The 18,710-nt window shown below is 36.5% G+C and overlaps 1 protein-coding gene across 35 annotated transcripts in view; it reads right to left on the bottom strand.

Annotated features, from left to right (window-relative positions):
* Window positions 1–18,710, bottom strand: part of SCAPER (S-phase cyclin A associated protein in the ER) — a 221,071-nt gene that overhangs the window by 161,212 nt on the left and 41,149 nt on the right. For 23 of the 35 annotated variants that reach the window (XM_074318185.1, XM_074318192.1, XM_074318183.1 and 20 more), the window contains 2 exons: window positions 7,296–7,552; window positions 3,804–4,040 (listed from right to left, as the gene is read on the bottom strand). In XM_074318185.1, the coding sequence (XP_074174286.1) occupies window positions 3,804–4,040; window positions 7,296–7,552 (494 nt within the window). The remainder of the gene's footprint in view (window positions 1–3,803; window positions 4,041–7,295; window positions 7,553–18,710) is intronic. The other 12 variants (XM_074318193.1, XM_074318190.1, XM_074318189.1 and 9 more) reach the window with 1 other exon arrangement.

Below are 18,710 nucleotides of genomic sequence, written 5' to 3' on the forward strand. Positions count from 1 at the left end.
AAGTTTCCATCCATAATACGACCAGCAATTCCACTCCTAGATATATACCCAGGAGAAATGAAAACATACGGCCACATGAAGCAGCAGTACTCATCATAGCCAAAAAGTGGAGACACCCTAAATGTCCATGAACTGAAGAATGGATAAAATGTGGAATATCTATGCAACAGAGTATTGTTTGGTCATATAAAGAAATGAAGTACTGCTACAGGCTAAAACACGAACGAACCTTGAAAACACACTGAGTGAAACAGCCAGTCAGAAAACATCACATATTGTATGATGACAATTATGTGAAATGTCCAGAACAGGTAAACCTATAAAGACAGAAAGCAGATGAGTGGTTGTCCAGGGCTGGGAGGGTGGGGTGAGAAGAAGTGCCTGTTAATGGGTACTGGATTTCTTTATGTACTGATGAAAATGATCTAAAACTGATGATGGTGATGTCTGCACGACTGTGAACATACTAAAAAAACATTGAATTATGCACTTTAAAAGGTAAATTGCGGGCCGGCCCAGTGGCTCAGGCGGTTAGAGCTCCATGCTCCTAACTCCGAAGGCTGCCGGTTTGATTCCCACATGGGCCAGTGGGCTCTCAACCACAAGGTTGTCAGTTCAATTCCTCGAGTCCCGCAAGGGATGGTGGGCAGCGCCCCCTGCAAGTAAAATTGAACACGGCACCTTGAGCTGAGCTGCCGCTGAGCTCCCAGGTGGCTCAGTTGGTTGTCGCGCATCCCCTCAACCACAAGGTTCCCGGTTCGACTCCCGCAAGGGATGGTGGGCTTTGCCCCCTGCAACTAGAAATGGCAACTGGACCTGGAGCTGAGCTGCGCCCTCCACAACTAAGACTGAAAGAACAACGTGAAGCTGAATGGCACCCTCCACAACTAAGATTGAAAAGACAACAACTTGACTTGGGGGGAAAAAAAAGTCCTGGAAGTACACACTGTTCCCCAATAAAGTCCTGTTCCCCTTCCCCAATAAAAAATAAAAATAAAAAATAAAAAAATCTTAAAAAAAAACAAAAATCTTTAAAAAAAAGGTAAATTGCATGTTATTTAATTATATCTTGACAAAGTTGTTTGCAAAAAAGATACATCCACAGTCACATCCAGAGATTTTCATACCCGTCTTTCAAATGACAAAAAAGGTATCGTTAATGGGCACAGACCTCAACATAACCATCAACAACACTGACCTAGGTGTTTTCCTAAGAGAAATGAAAACAAATGTTCAAAACAAAGACAAATGTTCGTGGCACCATTACTCACAACAGAGAACCTGGAAACAACTCAAACATGTCACCAACTGAATGGATGAACACACTGTGTTACTTGCATACAACAGAACACTCCTACAGACAATAAAAAGAATGAACTACTAATATACGTAACTATATGGATAGAACTCAAAATAATTATGCTGAGGGAAAGAAGCCACACAAAGATTACATTGTTCCATTTACATAGAGTTCTGAAAATGGCCATTATTATACAGTCACAGCAGAAAAACGATGCCATAGGAAGGGGATACAGAGAATGGCAGAAAGGGGAATGTGAAAACTTTTAGAGCCAATTGATATGTTCATCCTTTTAACTGAAGTGATGACTCCCGAGGTATAAACACATGTCAAAATTTATCAATTTGTGTATTTTAGATATGTGAAGTTTACTGAAAATCAGTTACATCTTAATAAAAGTATTTCAAATGCCAGTGCTTGAGCCCCAGCTCATCACTGAATTAGTGTGCACTGGATGCAGGCACGGGTGTCTTCTTTACAGCTTCCTCTCCTCCTTTCCATTTCAGCTCTCTCTTTCTCCTCTTTCCCCCACAAAACACACAAGAGTCTCCCAGGGGAAGAGACTATGGATGAGGGAGTTTAGATGAGAGACTAGTCCTGTGCGTCATAAGCTTTTTCTCTACAAACCCTAGAATACAGAAACTGACTGTTGTAACAACAATAGTGAATGCAAATATTAAAGTTGAATATATTGTACTTTGCAGAAAGTTCCCACGTGAGTCTATTTCTGCAATTTTATCTTCCCCAAAGTACATTTCTATTTAGTCTCTGAAGACCTGAAAAGACTTTAATTAGTAGAAGGAGAGCTTATGGATGAAATGATGATTCATTTATACTTGAAATTTAAGTAATTATCTGCAGACATCATCATTTTTTAAATTTTCAAATTTTCAGAAGTTGAAATTTTGACAAATCTGAAAAAATAGTTCCACGGTAGCTGGGTTTTCTATCAGCACTTTCTGACAGTGTTGGCAAAGGATGACCTTAAACAGAAAGGTTCTCAGTCATTTTCCGCTTTAGTTTCTGTTAAATAAGAGAACTACAGGTTGTTGTGTGACTTTGAACTGCTGTCTCACCACACTGTACTGAGAAAGAAAAGAAACGGCTGCTGCCATTCTCTATAATCCGCCACTGGGAACCTCAAGACCCAGTGCTCGTCTAGGGCAACCCACAGAAATATCACTGTCAAGACAAATTACAAAGTTTAAATCTTGACTTAAAATTCCTCTAAGACCTCTAAGAATATAGTAAAATTCATATTTAAAGCAGGGCTTATTTTCTTTCAAATATGTAAATTTGACCTTCAATATAACCAAGGGTTTTTAATATTCTACCACAAGCTTATTTACATACATAATCAAAAGAAAAATGAGGAAAGAAGAATCTTTAAATAGTAATTATGTTATGCTTCTTTAAGTATGGGATCCTTTTCCTCTTCTGAAATTTGATTGTCACGAAATCAATTTGCAAAATAAATTATTTAATATATCTCGCTATGAAAACAACAAACATAAATATCACCCCATATATTAAACACACTACTTATGTGACCATGATTATGTTCAACGTTTTAAAACATTCACACTAACAGACCCACGTTAAAAAAATGAAATTGTTCTTTATTCCTTATTAAGGGATCTAAATATTTGGTTTTCTTATTACTATAACCCTTACTTCTCCCTTAAACAAACTATATCAAGTTTCATCTGTATCTAATGTTATTATCTCTTTAAGATGTAAAATCTGGCCTATCACCATCTGCTGATAGCATCTTACAGCATGGCAAGACATTAAGTTTTGAAAGAAATTACAGTATACAGTGGCCATTAAAAAAATAAAATTTAAATAATTTTTCTAAACAACTTTTTATATGTGTCTATTTCTTTTGAAACTTACTTTTTAAAGAAAGCCAGCATGACCTAGTCTGGACTACCCACAGGTCAAGTATCTCAGTACTAAAGTGGGAAATAGGAAGGCAGCGGCAGAAGTAAGTAATCATCCGAAACCATAAACCTATAAATAACCACTAATTAATGCGTTTTTAAAGATTCTGCAAGGGGTACAGTAAATAAATTTCATTGTAAACACTAACGCCAAGCAAATGATAAGCAGCAGCTGTCTGAAGTACTATGTCGAGAGACTTTTTAAAACTAAGTCCAGTAAGCACCATTTCCCATCTGCCAGAGTGTTAGGTGGTGCATGAAAAGCGTGTTACTGCTTTTCTTAATACAAGACTAAAAACCATTGATCAAATCACATACAAAGAGTTATTTAACTCTGACAGTCTCATTTCCTTCCTCTACAAAACAAGAAAAGTTTTAACTATATTGAAAAGGTTGCTATAAAGAATAAAATGTTGAAATGAAATACTATATATGTTTTGTAAAAAAATGTTTTGTAAAGTGTCAAGCAATACACAACACAATTATTATTGGGGTTTATGCCTCAGTAATAGATTACTGAGTTAATATGTGTACTCAAAATTCTGATAAGTTGTTCTTACCAAGTTAGCAGCACTCACATTTGAAATATCTGAAGAGTCCATTTCACTTTCCATCCTTGCTTTCTCTGCTGAAAATTTGTCTTCACTTGTATGAGAAGGAGGTGTGTCAGCTTGCTGAGTAATTGAAACACAGTCTGTATCAACATGAACAGGAAGTATTTCAGAAGTTCGCACAGAACTGTCTTGTAAGATACGACTGCCAGAGTTCTTGACATCATCGAATGTACTCGCTGTGAACTAACGAAACATATTTACAGAATGAATCAGTGATAATAAAAAATAGTCACCAACTACTCCACCTCAAAAAGCTGACTCTGCTTAACCTATCAACTGCGAAGTACCAGTTGATGAGCTGACAGACAACGCACTCATCTGTTTTGTATGTTTCAAGTGTAAGAAAAGAAGCCATGAAGCATGCAGCCACAATTTTTACTTGCCCACCTACAATGTCCAGGTTTTTGTCTGACTGCTTTAAAAAATCAAGCAACATACATTGTAGTGATACTTCACTTCAGCAGCCTACTCCTGATGAGCACTTGAAGACATACCTCACAAAAGCTATCTAGCCACAAGTATACACTTTGTCTCATATGCAAGTAACTAACGGTATTTATTTACATGGTTTTTATGAAGACTGTCTTTTCAAATGAAAGCACTTTTCACCAACATATATACTTGCAGAGTATTTTACTCAAAAATATGAAACGTGCTCTCTTTAGATAACATTAAAACAACATCTAAGCATCTTTCATGAAGACCCAACATGGTACATAATAGCAATTCTGAGATCCAAAAGAGAAATACACCATAAAAGAGTACAAGATATCTCCGCATGCAGTTTCATTATGCAAATCATATTCTTTAGATTTTGACATCCTCCAACTCCCATTTAGGAATATTTAACACATAGTCAACATAACTGTGAAAACAATAGAAAACAGATACAACATTGGAGTAGGCCAAATACATATCCATTTTTTAAAATCCGTCTAGTTTAATGAATAGAAACAAGCCTTTATTTTCACTTTCAAACAGAGTACAGAAAGAACGCTGCTGTGTTTCCCAATTACACTCAGAGTAATGAGCTCCAAGTAGAGCTCAACTCTAAAATTTTGAACTTAAAACTCGCTCACTACTTAAATAAACTTTAGATAAATATTGCAGTGGCCATAAAACGCACAGTTTGATTAATTATTTATATAAATATTAAACTTGGCCAAGTCTTATAAACTACTTTAAAAATTCTATTGGTCAGAACTTAAAGGGTCCAAAAATGTGTTATTTTAGCATAAGCATTATTTAAATTGTATCACTTTGTTTACACTACTATCAACATTATCTATACATCAGTCACCATGGTTTATAATCTTCTTGGCAATATTTATATTAGCATTACTGATGTTTACAATACGGTCAACACTGTTTATTAAAAATCAGTATCATTTATATAACAAAATCAAAGCTCAACAATAAAGTAATGTTGAAAAGATATGTAAATATGCTAATTCCATTTTTAGAATGACAGTGGAGAAAACAAATATGATCATTAACTTGGCCACCATCAGCAGTGAACTTTTATACTGAAATATTTTAGCAATAGTTTAATATCTCGAAAGTTTTTTGTATATATTATTCCTGAAATCCCCAAGTCATATAAGTCTATTCATTACACAAAACCAGAAAAATTTTGATATTGTTAACTTTTATAGCTAAAATACACATTAGCAAAAATGCTAGATGTTTATTAAGTGATATAAAAAGTAATTTCTTCATCAATTTTACCCACATTAAATAGTTTCTTACAGTTATATCTACTATTTCCTATGTGTCTAGGACTCTGCTCTATATTGCAGGAAATTAAAAGACAACGTTAAGATAATGCCTGCGAGGAGCTTCCCATCTCACATGGGCATAAAACAGACGTGAAAGAGTTAGAGAACATCACAAACAACGTAGGATTAAAAGCCGTGGTCATCATTAACAGGGAAAACATGGGCGTAGTTTTCAATAAAAATAAATGTCCTACACTAGGTAAAAGGAGGGAATTGTAAAAAGCAGATGCTATTCTAAACTGAGAAATACTGCAATTATTTTACAGCCTTTTTACTAGCCCTTGTATCATATCAAATATAAGAACACCTCTTATATTTCATTAGTCATTTTACATAAAATCGTACTAAACTGAACATGCATGTTAATGCAAACAAATGTCTAAAAAATGCATTCGTAGATCAAATAAGTAAAATAAAATTCAAATGGACTAACAGGTGAAGTACTGGAAATAATAATTTTAAAGAATTATTTTAAATATGAGCAAACTACTCTACAGCTGAATTGCAGGAAGTAAAAGTGGAGCAGGTTGAAAATGATCCTTACTTTCCTCACTATTTTCCTCAAATGAATTACGAGGACACTACTTTAACCAAGTAAACAACAAATAGTGCAAATTGATATCATATGCCTCTAGACATAACGCTAAGGACAATTCTTTCATATCTGTCAAAACTGCATAAGCGAGGGGCTATAAAGTACAGCACAGGGAATATAGTCAGTAGTATTGTGATAACTACCGTGTATCCCTGAAAATAAGACCTAACCGGAAAATAAGACCTCACCGGAAAATAAGCCCTAGCATGATTTTTCAGGACGACATCCCCTGAACATAAGCCCTAATGCGTCTTTTGGAGCAAAAATTAATATAAGACCCAGTCTTATTTTGGGGGAAACACGGTATGTATGGTGTCATATGGGTACTAAACTCATGGTGAGATCACTTCGTAAACTGTATGTCTAGTCACTGTGTTGTACACTTGAAACTAATATAATATTGTATGTCAACTGTAATTGAAATTTTTAAAAAAATTTTTTAACTGCATAAGCTAAAATGAATAATGAACAAACAAACTGAAGGTCATTGTACAAAAAAAACTGTAATGTATTCTTCAGAGCATTAATGTCGTGAAAAATAAAGATAGGCTGAGTAATTTTTCTGGTTGAAAGATATTAAAGAAACAAAGCCAAATACAATGCGTGATTTTAGATTGGATCCTGTATCAGGTGAAAAAAATCTATGAAGAAATTACTGGGACAATGGGAAAATTTTGAATATGGACTATAAGTTAGATGACAGTATTACATAAATGTCCAATTCCATAAATTTTATAAATATGTGATTATGTAAAAGTTTACTTTTTCTGTGGAGATACATGCTATAGTACTTGAATGTGAATGGTTATGTTTGCACATTACTCTCAAATGTTTAGCATATGGTATGTGTGTGTGACATGTAAATAGAGAGGGAAAAGGCGACAAAATGTTAATCTGTTTATCTACATAAAGGGCATAGAAGAGTTCATCTTTCTATTGTTGCAACTTTTCTGCAGATTTGAAATTTTTCCCAATAAATTTAAAAATGAAGTAAAAAAATCAGACATTCCAGAATACACTTATCCATTATAAAAATTCAGTAAAAGGAGTTTCAGAGTGTACTACCTGCGTTCTTTCAGCCAGAGGATGGTCACAAGAGTATAATGAGTCTTTGGGTCTGGCTTCTATAATACTGGAAGGTCCATCGCCAAAAAATTCACCTTTCTGTATGCTTTCGTCAGGCAAAAGGCGTACATTTTCTTTATCACTGTCATCCTTTGACCTTAATGCTTCTGTTGAAACTTTTGCCATTACCGCTGCTGATCGTGAACGAACAGGCCTTCCTCTCTGAACAGTCTCCCATCCTTCAGCATCTTTCCGTTCTGTGCAATTGAGGGAGGAAAATAAAGATTTCTTTAAATGATAATTTTCAAAAAGCTGCCAAATAAAAGTACTTCCAACCTAAGTCCATTAAATATAACACACAAACATGCCACTACTTATGATTAAGGTGTAGCATGTGTGTACATACACAATCTCTTTCTCTCTCTCTCTCACTCTCCCTGATCCCTACAACTACACTGTGGGGTATGTATGATTAGCCCTATTTTACAAACAAAACTGATAGTCATATTAAGACTGACTTGAGGCCCCACAATCAGAAAGGACTAATACACATTTATATAGTGTAGTGTGTGCTATTTTAAGTGCTTTACGTACAATAACACTAAATCTTCACAACCACCCTTTGAGTGCTAGCATTCCCATTTTATCAGTAAGGAAACTGAGACAAACAGAGGTTCAGTAATTTGACCAAGGTCACATACTTAGTAAATTTTCCAAGATGCCACTTGGTTCTGGTGTCCATGCCCCAATGGCTAAATAAAACTGCCACTCCATTTCTCAAAGTCGCAACACAGGGCTAGCTCCAAAGTCCAAGTTCTTTCCTCTATCCCACTACTAACAACATACCTTAACGTAGGAAAAAAAACCTCTTTCAATAATAAGATTATAGAATGTTTGTTGAACTATCATAGTTCAATATTTCACCACACACACCAGGAAACTGAGGGCCTGGCACACAGCCTAACAGCCTAAAATAAAGAAGAATTTTCTACTAAAATGTTTCCAAATGTCACAACCTGAGTTATGGATGCATACCACGAAGTACCTAGCCACAATTTTTACATTACATCAAAATCAATATGAAGACTTCCAGTTCTGTGTGGTCAAGATGGAACAGCCCCACTTCATTTCTACGTCCTCCCTTTACAACTTCCAACGCGGGACAGAACACACAAATCAGCACAGCAAGGGATCAAGAGGCAGGAAGAAGTCAGTGGACTACCTAGGGACGGTGGGACTCGAAAAGCAGCAGGGCAGCGCACCGTTCCCCGGGCGTTCTGTGGCTTCTTATACATTCCAGACAGGGCACTGCAGAAACCTGCATACCCGAAGGACCAACAGGCAAAGACGAAACAGGCATCAGCAAAACCTGAGTGGCCCATCAAAACAGGAAACACTTCTGGAAAAATTCTATTCCAGTCATACATCAGTGTAAACTGTCCTTTACCACCTTCACCTCCACGCACCCTGGTTTCAAGAGGTGCAAGCAGGGAGCACCACCCATTAGCAGAAACAGATGGTAGTCGAATTCCCCCCCCAAAATCAGTGTCAACGAAGTCAAATGGCGAGCTGAGCCTCTACCTCCAACAGGCATTAACCAGGCTAAACAAGGCCCCAGATAGTGAAGTTATGGGCACTCCACTGTCCCCCACCCAACAGTCGGTGAGGACAAGTGGGAAGCTGAGCAGCAATGACACTGAATGAGGCCACGTGAGTCAGAAGTAACCAGTAGACACTGGTCCTCCCTAGCCCAGTGCCAGCAGGGTCTAACGGTGAGCAGTCCCTACCTCCATTCAGCAAGGACACAGTATAAATGGGGACTAGTCAGTATTGCCTTCCCCTCCCTCAGTGTCCAAAGGTCCCTGCAGAAAGCGGAGCTTCCATCCTCACCAGCATCAATGTGGTAAAACAAAGTGGTGGGAGGTAGATTTACTCAGCCTGGGACCCCACTTCCCTTAGGTCAGCAGTGTCCAGCAGGGAGCTAAGATTCCACCCCACCCTACAGCACCAAGATGATGAGTCAGTCCTCCCTTCTCTCTGCCTCTCTCTGGTGTCAGTGGGACCCAGAGGAGAGCTGAGCTTACACCAACAGTAACTGCCAAGGAAGTGAGGAAAGGTGGTGTCCCACATTTCCTGGATAGGTGTCACAGAGACCAAGAACGGTGTCTCAGGGATCTGTGGGCCAATCACAAGAGGTATCATTGTGTCATCAGAGTCCCAGAAGGAGGGGAGAGAGTGTAGGGCTAAAAAAGTATTTACAGAAAAAACGGCTGAAAACTTCCCAAACTTAGTGAAAGGCATAAAGCTACAGATTCAAGAAACTATAAAATAAATCCTAGGAAACTCATGCAAACACACATAAAAATTTTAGGAAACACAAAAGAAAAATCTTTCCAAGGGCCGGCCCGGTGGCTCAGGCGGTTAGAGCTCCATGCTCCTAACTCCGAAGGCTGCCGGTTCGATTCCCACATGGGCCAGTGGGTTCTCAACCACAAGGTTGCCAGTTCAATTCCTCGAGTCCCGCAAGGGATGGTGGGCAGCGCCCCCTGCAACTAAAATTGAACACGGCACCTTGAGCTGAGCTGCCGCTGAGCTCCCGGGTGGCTCAGTTGGTTGGAGCACGTCCTCTCAACCACAAGGTTGCCGGTTCGACTCCCGCAAGGGATGGTGGGCTGCGCCCCCTGCAACTAGCAACGGCAACTGGACCTGGAACTGAGCTGCACCCTCCACAACTAAGACTCAAAGAACAACAACTTGAAGCTGAACAGAACCCTCCACAACTAAGATTGAAAGGACAACAACTTGACTTGGAGAAAAGTCCTGAAAGTGCACACTGTTCCCCAATAAAAAAAAAAAAAAAAAGTCCTGTTCCCCTTCCCCAATAAAAAAACAAAAAAACAAAAAACAAACAAACAAACAAACAAAAATCTTTCCAACCGATGGCTAGACAATGAGTTCTTAGACCGACACCCAAAACATGATCCATAAAGAGAAGACCTCATGGACCTCATTGAAACTGACAATTTGTCCTCTGCAAAAGACTTTGTGAGGAGAATGAAAAGACAAACAACAAACTGGTAGAAAACATCCAACAAAGGACTGTGTCTAAAATATATGGAGAATTCTCAAAAGTCAACAATATTATTACAAACAATCCAACTAGAAAATGGGCAAAAGAAATGAATAACCATTACAATGAAGAGTATAAACAAATGGCAAGTAAGGAATAAGAGCAATTAAACATCATTAGCCATTAGAGAAATGCAAAAACCACAATGAGATATCACTATCTACCTATCAGGTAGAGATCAGAACGGCTAAAATCTGGTGATAATGCTATATGCTAATAAGGGATGGGGGAGTGTGGGATTAGAGAGGTGTTAAATCAAGGGCATGAGGTTTTTGTTTTTTTTCTTTCCAGTTTTATTGATATATAATGGACATATAACATTGTATTAGCTTAAGGTATACAACACAATGTCTGATATAAGTATATGTGAAATAATTACCAAAATAAGTAGTTAACACCCATCACCTCACAGTTGCCAGTTTTTTTTCCTTTTGCAAACTACAGTCACCATGCTGTGCAGTCTATCTGCAGAACTTATGGGAGTTTCTACCTTTTTATCACCATCTCCCATTTCTCCCACCCCCACCTCTCGCAACCACCGACCTGTGGTTTCTAAGAATTCCTTTTTTTTTTTTAAGACTCCACATATAAGTGAGACCACACAGTATTTGTCTTTCCCTGACTTATTTCACTTAACATACGTGTCATTCCCTCGAAGTCCATCTATGTAGTTGCAAATGGCAGGACTTCCATTTTTATGGCTGAATAACAATTCATTATGTGTGCGTGTGTGTGCATGTATGTGCGCATGAGGGTGCACATACACAACTGTTTTATCCAGTCACCCATCAATGGATACTTAGGTTGATTCCATGTCTTGGCTGTTGTAAATACTGCTGTAATAAACATGGTGGTACAGCTATATCTTTGGGACAGTGATTTTGTGTCCTTTGGATATATACCCGCATCATATGGTTGCTCTATTTTAATTTTTTGAGGTACCTCCATACTCTGTCCACAGTGGCGGCACCAATCTGCAATCCCACCAATAGAGCACAAGGGTTCCCTTTTCTCCACATCCTCACCAGCACTTGTTAACTCGTCTTTTGGATGACAGCCATTCTGACAGGTGTGAGGTGACATCTCATTCTGGTTTTGATTTGCATTTTCCCGATGATTAGTGATTTGAACACTTTTTCATGCACCTGTGACCATCTGGATATCTTCTTTGACAAATGTCTGTTCATTCAGTTCCTCTATTTCTTAATTGACTTGTTTGTTTTTTGCTATTGAGTCATACAAGTTCTTTATGTATTTTTTGGATATCAGGGGTATATCCAAAATTTAAATTATCATATAATTTGCAATAATTGTCTTCCATTCTGTAGGTTATCTTTTCATTCTGTTGGTCTTCCCTGCTGTGCAGGTTTTAGACTCATGGCATCCCACTTTTTTATTTTTGCTTTTCTTGCCTTTGACTTTAATGTCAAATACAAAAAAATCATTGCGAAGATATTTCTTTTGGAGGTGATGAAAATATTGCATAAGTGACTGGGGTTATGGTTGCATATATCGGTGAATACACTAAAAGTAGATGAATTGTATACTTTAAATTAGTGAATTGTATGGTATATGAATCGTATCTCAACCAAGGTTGTGTAAAAAAATTATGATGAAATAAGCTGATTCCTGAAGCTTATTTTTGAAAAACTACAAATCTACATTACTGTGTAAAGTATTTTTTCTTTTTTTGTGTGTCACAGACCATACCATCACATGATTCACTAATGAGAAGGAATTTTATTTCAAGGGGAAAAAAAAACAAAAAACACTCATTCTTGCAAATTATTATCCTGTTTTTTAAAATAAAATGACTGTGTCAAATTTTTTATATTAGATGTTAAAATAAAGATTACACAGAACCTGTAATATTTTACTTCAAATGTCTGGATTTTGAAATCTCTAAGGGGAATTTATGCTTAAATTTGTTTTGTGGTTTTTTAAACTTTTTATTATGGGGATTTTCAAATACACAATATAGAAAAAGATAGTATTATGAACCCCATGTTCCAATAATCCAGCTTTAATAGTTATCAACATTCTTCTACTCTTATTTCATTTATTTCTGCTTCCTTATTGTTTTTTTGAAATATTTTAAAGCAAATCCTAGACATATCATTTCTCCCATAAATATTCAGTATGTGTCTTTAATAGTAATTTTTTAAAAAGCTAACAATATGGCTATGGTAAACAATAAAATTATTAATACCTTAAGTAACGTACTATCTAGTCTGTATCTAATTTTCATCCACGTGTAACTTTTTAAAAATTTAGTACATAACAATGTTATTCATTTCTGCTTTTTCCTTTAAATATATGCATGAAAAATTACAAAATCAACTGTTTAAACCTGCACATACCAAAAAAAACAACAACAAAAAAACTGACCTATGAAATTAAGTTTGAAAAAAGATTTTAGTTTCCAGCTAATTTAACTGGCTCACTCTTAGAAGCACTGTGATTAATAACTTTACTTTTTCAAGGAAAGATTTAACACCCCTCTTTGAAAGAAATACTGCCTAAAACCTGGACCTAATCCATTAACCAATAAGATGGCCAACAGAAACATAAAAGGAAAAACAGAAATAACTGAAGCAAGTCAAGAGGAGTATAAAAACAGTATCAAAACAGAAACTACAACAGGTCTCTGGACACTAAGAAATTAGTTATGGACAGGTAACATTTTTAATGAATCTGCAGTAGAAACGCTGTTGAAAAATTATTCCCCTAATGAAGAATATTTGTTGAGACCAGCACATCATACAATTATAAACCATTAGAGAGCTTCTAAATACTTAGAATAATCTTAGAAGTGCATAAAACTAAAAATTGTATTTCATATAGTTTTCACTCTCCATTACTTGCACAACTTTTTAAAGTTTACAAATGTCATTATTAATAAAGCATCACTAAATTCAAGTCAATACAACCAGTGATTGAAAACCACTGGAATGATCCCAACTTGACTGTGATTCGTTATCATTTTTATTTAGCATTGTGTTTAATTCACTAACATTTTATTTAGGGTCTTTACAACAATGTTTAAGAGAAATGTTCTGTTTTATTTTAATAACCTTGTTAGGTTTTGATACTAAGGTTACGCTAGCATTATAAAATGAACTCCACTTTTTTATTCCCAGGAAGAGTTTGGTAAGATTGATGTTATTTTTACCTTAAATTTGGGGAAGAATTCACACGGAAAGCCTTACTACCTGGCCTTTTTTTTGTTAAAAAATGTTTAATTATAGACTCACATTTTTTAATACTTGTAAATTTTTCTAATTCTTACTATGCAAGTTTTGGTCCATTGTGTTTTTCAAAGAATTTGTCAATTTCTTCTCTTTCTAAATTTAGTATATAATATTGTTCATAATATCCTATTATCTTTTTAATATCTGTGGGATGTCTACAAATGCCCCTATTCCATTCCTGGCATTACACCTTGTCTCTTCTTTTTCTTCATCAGTATTACTAGAGGTCTGTTAAGCTTATTAGTCTATTTGAAGAACAACCTTTAGGGCTTTGTTGATTTTCTCTATTCTTACCTATATATTTTCCTTCCTTCTATGTTCCCTGGGTTTAAGTGGTTGTTCTGTTCTACCTTCTTGGGATGGACAAACTGTGAATTGTTGGTTTTCTTCTTTCCTAATATGTGCGACTGAGGCTAGAAATTTTCCTCAGAGCATAGCTTTATCTTAATCCCACCAGATTTTAAATGTTCATTTTCATTCAATTCACATTTTCTAAATTTCATTGTGATTTCTTCTGACTCATGATTATTAGATAATATATTCTAAAATTCCAAAAATTTGAGAACTGTATGGCTTTTTGTAACTGATTTGTAACTTAATTCCGCTGTGTTCAGAGAGACTGAATGAGTTCAATCATCTGAAATTTGTTGAAACTTGTTTAATGCCTTAACGTGTCAATTTTCCTAAATGTTCCGTGTGTGTATGAATATGTGTTATAGGGAAAACCATGACAATGTAGCCTGTATCACATGTAACCGTCTTTCCTCCAAATACAACTAGAAAAGCTAGACAAAATATATAAATGAACCGTTTAAAGGCACTGGAAAGCAACCAATACAGGCAAGATTTGAGGAACTACGCTCCCTGAGAAAAGGGGAGGACAACAGCATGAGATTCACATTCACCTCGGAATTTTCCCTAAAGACATCTGGAATTCACAGTGCAGGAGAAGTGAGCCCTCACAGAAACCAGCAGTCCTGTCTGGCTGAGACAACTATTGGAGTTCAATGAGTCTAAAGCAACTGGGACTTCAGGGGCAAAAATGTTGGAGGGGGGAACTGCAGGAAAGTGAGCCAAAAAGTCTGCATTCAATCTTCCCTTAAGAAGTCTGACAACTGCTAAGCTTTGCATATACAAGGGCAAGATTCCAAGACACCCAGCAGAAAGCAGCAGCTGTGATGCTAATGAGCTAAGCAGATCCTGTAGCAACTGTATAGAGCTGAGGACACAAAAGTTGGCAAACAGGAATGTAGTGGCCTTGGCAAATACCCCAGGTTTTCAGCTGACACCCGAAAAGAATAAAGACCAAATTAAAACATATCAAGTTTAATAAAACCTCAAACCAAACCTTGACAGAATTAAGGGGATATGCTTGTACTGTATCTTCTTGCCAAAAGAAAACTCAAATATTTTTAGAAGGAGCCTCTATAATTTTTAATACACCATGTTAAACATTTAACTAAGTATTAAGTGGCAGGCTATAAAACAGGATCAAATAACTGAAAATTCCTCAAAAATGTTTTTAAAGTAACAAATCTACAGGTAGTTCAGGTATTTTACTTTTTGGATATCGACTTCAAAATATAGTCATTATTAATACAGTCAAGAAAATATGAATCAGACATAGAACAGAGGATTGGTGGACTAGAAGACATTTCAGTCAAGTTTCTAGATTGAAGGTTGCTGGCCTTATCAGGGTGATCACTTCTTTAGGTACATAAATGTTGAACAGCTATGATGTACCTGTGAAACTCATATAATATTGTATTTTAGCTATGGTTTTAATAAAAATCTTTAAAAATTTTAAAATATTAACCCCCACCAAAAAAAAGTTTCCAGACTGAAACATCAAAAGAAAAAATGGAAAAGAAGAAGCATTATTTGTTAGACATATCAATTGTGTGAATTTCATTAATCAGGTTGTTTATTTTGTATCATCACTGATTTCTGTCTACTTGTACTATCAGTTGTTGGGACAGTTATGTTAAAATCTCCCACCATGAGTATAGATTTTTCAATTTTCCTCCTCATTTGTCAGTTTTTGCTTTATATGTTTTAAAGATGGTATGTATTTGTACACATAAATTTAGATTTATTTTATCTCTCTGCTGAAATGACCCTTTAAAATTTTTTTTAAATCTCTCTTTAAAATGTTCCTTCTTTCTCTACTTTTGTCTATTTTGTCTGGTATTAGAGCAACACCAGCTTTGATTTGAATAGATTACGCATGGAATATATTGTCCTGTCTTTTTCTTTTGACTTTTTGGTATCTTCATATTGAAGGTGTATGTCTTGTAAGCACAATATAGTTGGGCTTTATTTTTAAAGGAGTCTTACGATCTTTGTTGTTAAATATTAATATTTAGACCACTTACACATAATATTGGGATAAATTTGCATTTACTTCTACCATTTTATACTTTGTTTTGATTTGTCTCATTTGTTGTGTTTCTTTGTTCTCATTTCTTGCCTTCTTTTGGATTAATAAAAAAAGTCATATTACTAGTTAAACATTCTCCTACTTTTCCCTGTCGTTTTTAGAATTTATAACATCCTTTGCTTACAATGTGTAATACAAAGTATTACTTTTGTAACTTCACACACAATGCTAGGACCCTAAAAAAACAAAAACTCTACTTATTCCTCTCCTATCTTTCGGAATTTTTTTTTTCCAAAAACTTGTATTTTAGTCTTTTGTTTTTTTTTTAATTGGGGAATACTGGGGCACAGTGTTTCCCTAGGGTCCATCGGCTCCAAGTCGTTGACCTTTAATCTTGTGGAGGGCGCAGCTCACTGGCCCATGTGGGAATTGAACCTGCAGCACTGTTGTTCATAGATCGAGCTCTAACCAGCTGAGTCATCCAGCCGGACGTGTCTTTTGGATTTTTGTCATAAGTTTTTATATTACCTATAGCTCATATTCTACATATGTCTACAGATATCTACTAGACATGACATTATGTGTCACAGTCAATGTTACCCACATGTTTACTGCTAGGCTTCTCATTCCTGTGTGTGTCTCCAAGTTTCCTTCCATCTGGGATCATTCTCCTCCCACCTTAAAAGCTCTCTGTAGCATTTACTTTAGTGTATAATTCTCTCAAGTTTTATTTATCTGGGTTTCTCTTTATTTCACCTTCACTTTTAAAGGCTATTTTTACTAGATATACAATTGTATACTGTCAGTTATTTTCTTTCAGCGTCTTAATCGTGTCACTCCACTGTCATGTGGTTTCCATCATCTATTGGCATTTTCTTGCTCCTTTGAAAATAGGCTTTTTTTTTTTTCTTTTTAGTTCCAACTACTTGTAAAATTTTTCTCTTTGATTTTTGGTATATTGCTTGTAAATGAGATTTGTTTTGTATTTTTCCTGCTTGGGGTTTACAGTGCTTCTTGACTAGAAGGCTATGTCTTTCCACACTTTGAGCAAATTCTCACTGATTATCTATTCAAATGCTGCTTTTGCACCATTTCACTGCATCCCTCAGACTCCTGTAAAGGTGTGCCTCTCGTGCTCTCCTCTGCAGTTTCCCATTTCTTTTCTTTCCATGATTTAGCCTCAATATATTCTAAGAATGAATTCAACCTCAACTCTCCTACATTTCAAATCTCATCTTACTATATGCAAACACATCATATGGTTTAGGAATTTATCTTCTGGGATTCTTCTCTTCCAGAGCACAGTGACCACCATAACCCTCTGGACCTGGTGTACGGCCAGCACCGTGGGATTACCACCACAAAATGACTCCCTCTGATTTATAGATGATGTAATACAGAATTGTACACCTGAAATCTATGTAATTTTACTAACAATTGTCACCCCAATAAATTAAAAAAAAAAAATTAAAAAAAAAAAATGACTCCCTCTGCCTCGCTTCTGTGCTGGTTCCCTCCAATAGTGACTGGGTCCCTCCAACAGTGACTGGGTCCATGGAGGTAAAACAAATTTTTGAGATCTTGTATGTTTGAAATGTCTTTAATCTACTCTTACATTTAAAAAACAATTTTGCTGGACATAGACTTTTAAATTGGAAATTAATTTTGAAGACATTGCTCACTTTTCTTGTGGCTTCTAGTGATAGTCTGGCAAAAGCAGATGCCATTCTGATTCTTGGTCATTTGAATACAAACTGATTATTTTCTCTAATTTTTTAGAGCCTCTCATCATCTGTAGTATTCATAAATTTCCCAGCATGATTTATGTCACTCTATTTTCATCCATTATACTTAAAGAGCTATTTTGGTGTAAAGAGTCATAGGAGTTATTTCCTTTCATTATCTCCGTAATGAGATCTCCTTTTCTCTCTTTCTTTTTCTATGATCCTTGTGATTCAAATACTACATATTACCATCATCTATGTTTTTCTAACAGGCCCCAAATTTGGCACCTGAAAACACTAACCGTGTAATGTCAACACAATTCTTTGAGGCAGGATTCTGAGGAGTGCTGTGTGGGTACGCTCATCTCATCTCAGCGTGGCGTCGGCAAGGGCACTCACCGTTAGTGACGGCTTCACCAAATGCCTGACGCCTTGGCACTATCTGTTGGCTGAGACAACTAGGTGTTCCTCCTCGTGGCATGTTTCTCTTCACATGGTGTCTCATTACTAGTGGCCTATCCTAGGCTTCCCTACAGGGAAGCTGGCTTCCAATAAGGAGAAAACAGAAGGTACAAACGCCTCTTAAAGGGTTAGGCTGGGAATGTACCTAACATCCTCTTGTCACATTCTCCTGATCATATCAAGTCACAGGGCCAGCCAAAGATTCAAGGTAATGGAAAACAGACTCGACTACTTGACAGTGGTGTGCCGCGTATGCACAGGGAGGGAAGAAATTATTGGCACCCCTCTTTGCAGACTATCTGGCTTCAGATTGCCCAACTACGAGACACTCATCCAATTACAGTATCAGCCTCAAAGACCAATATCTCATGATCTATAGCAGATGTGGGATGCGTTCCTCGGCTGTGGGCTCTCTTCATCTGGAAACCTGGCATTCAGTGGGAGAAGAGGGCTTGAAATGCAAGTGAG

Source organism: Rhinolophus sinicus, linkage group LG13 (genome assembly GCF_036562045.2).
Source record: "Rhinolophus sinicus isolate RSC01 linkage group LG13, ASM3656204v1, whole genome shotgun sequence".
NCBI lineage: Eukaryota > Metazoa > Chordata > Mammalia > Chiroptera > Rhinolophidae > Rhinolophus > Rhinolophus sinicus.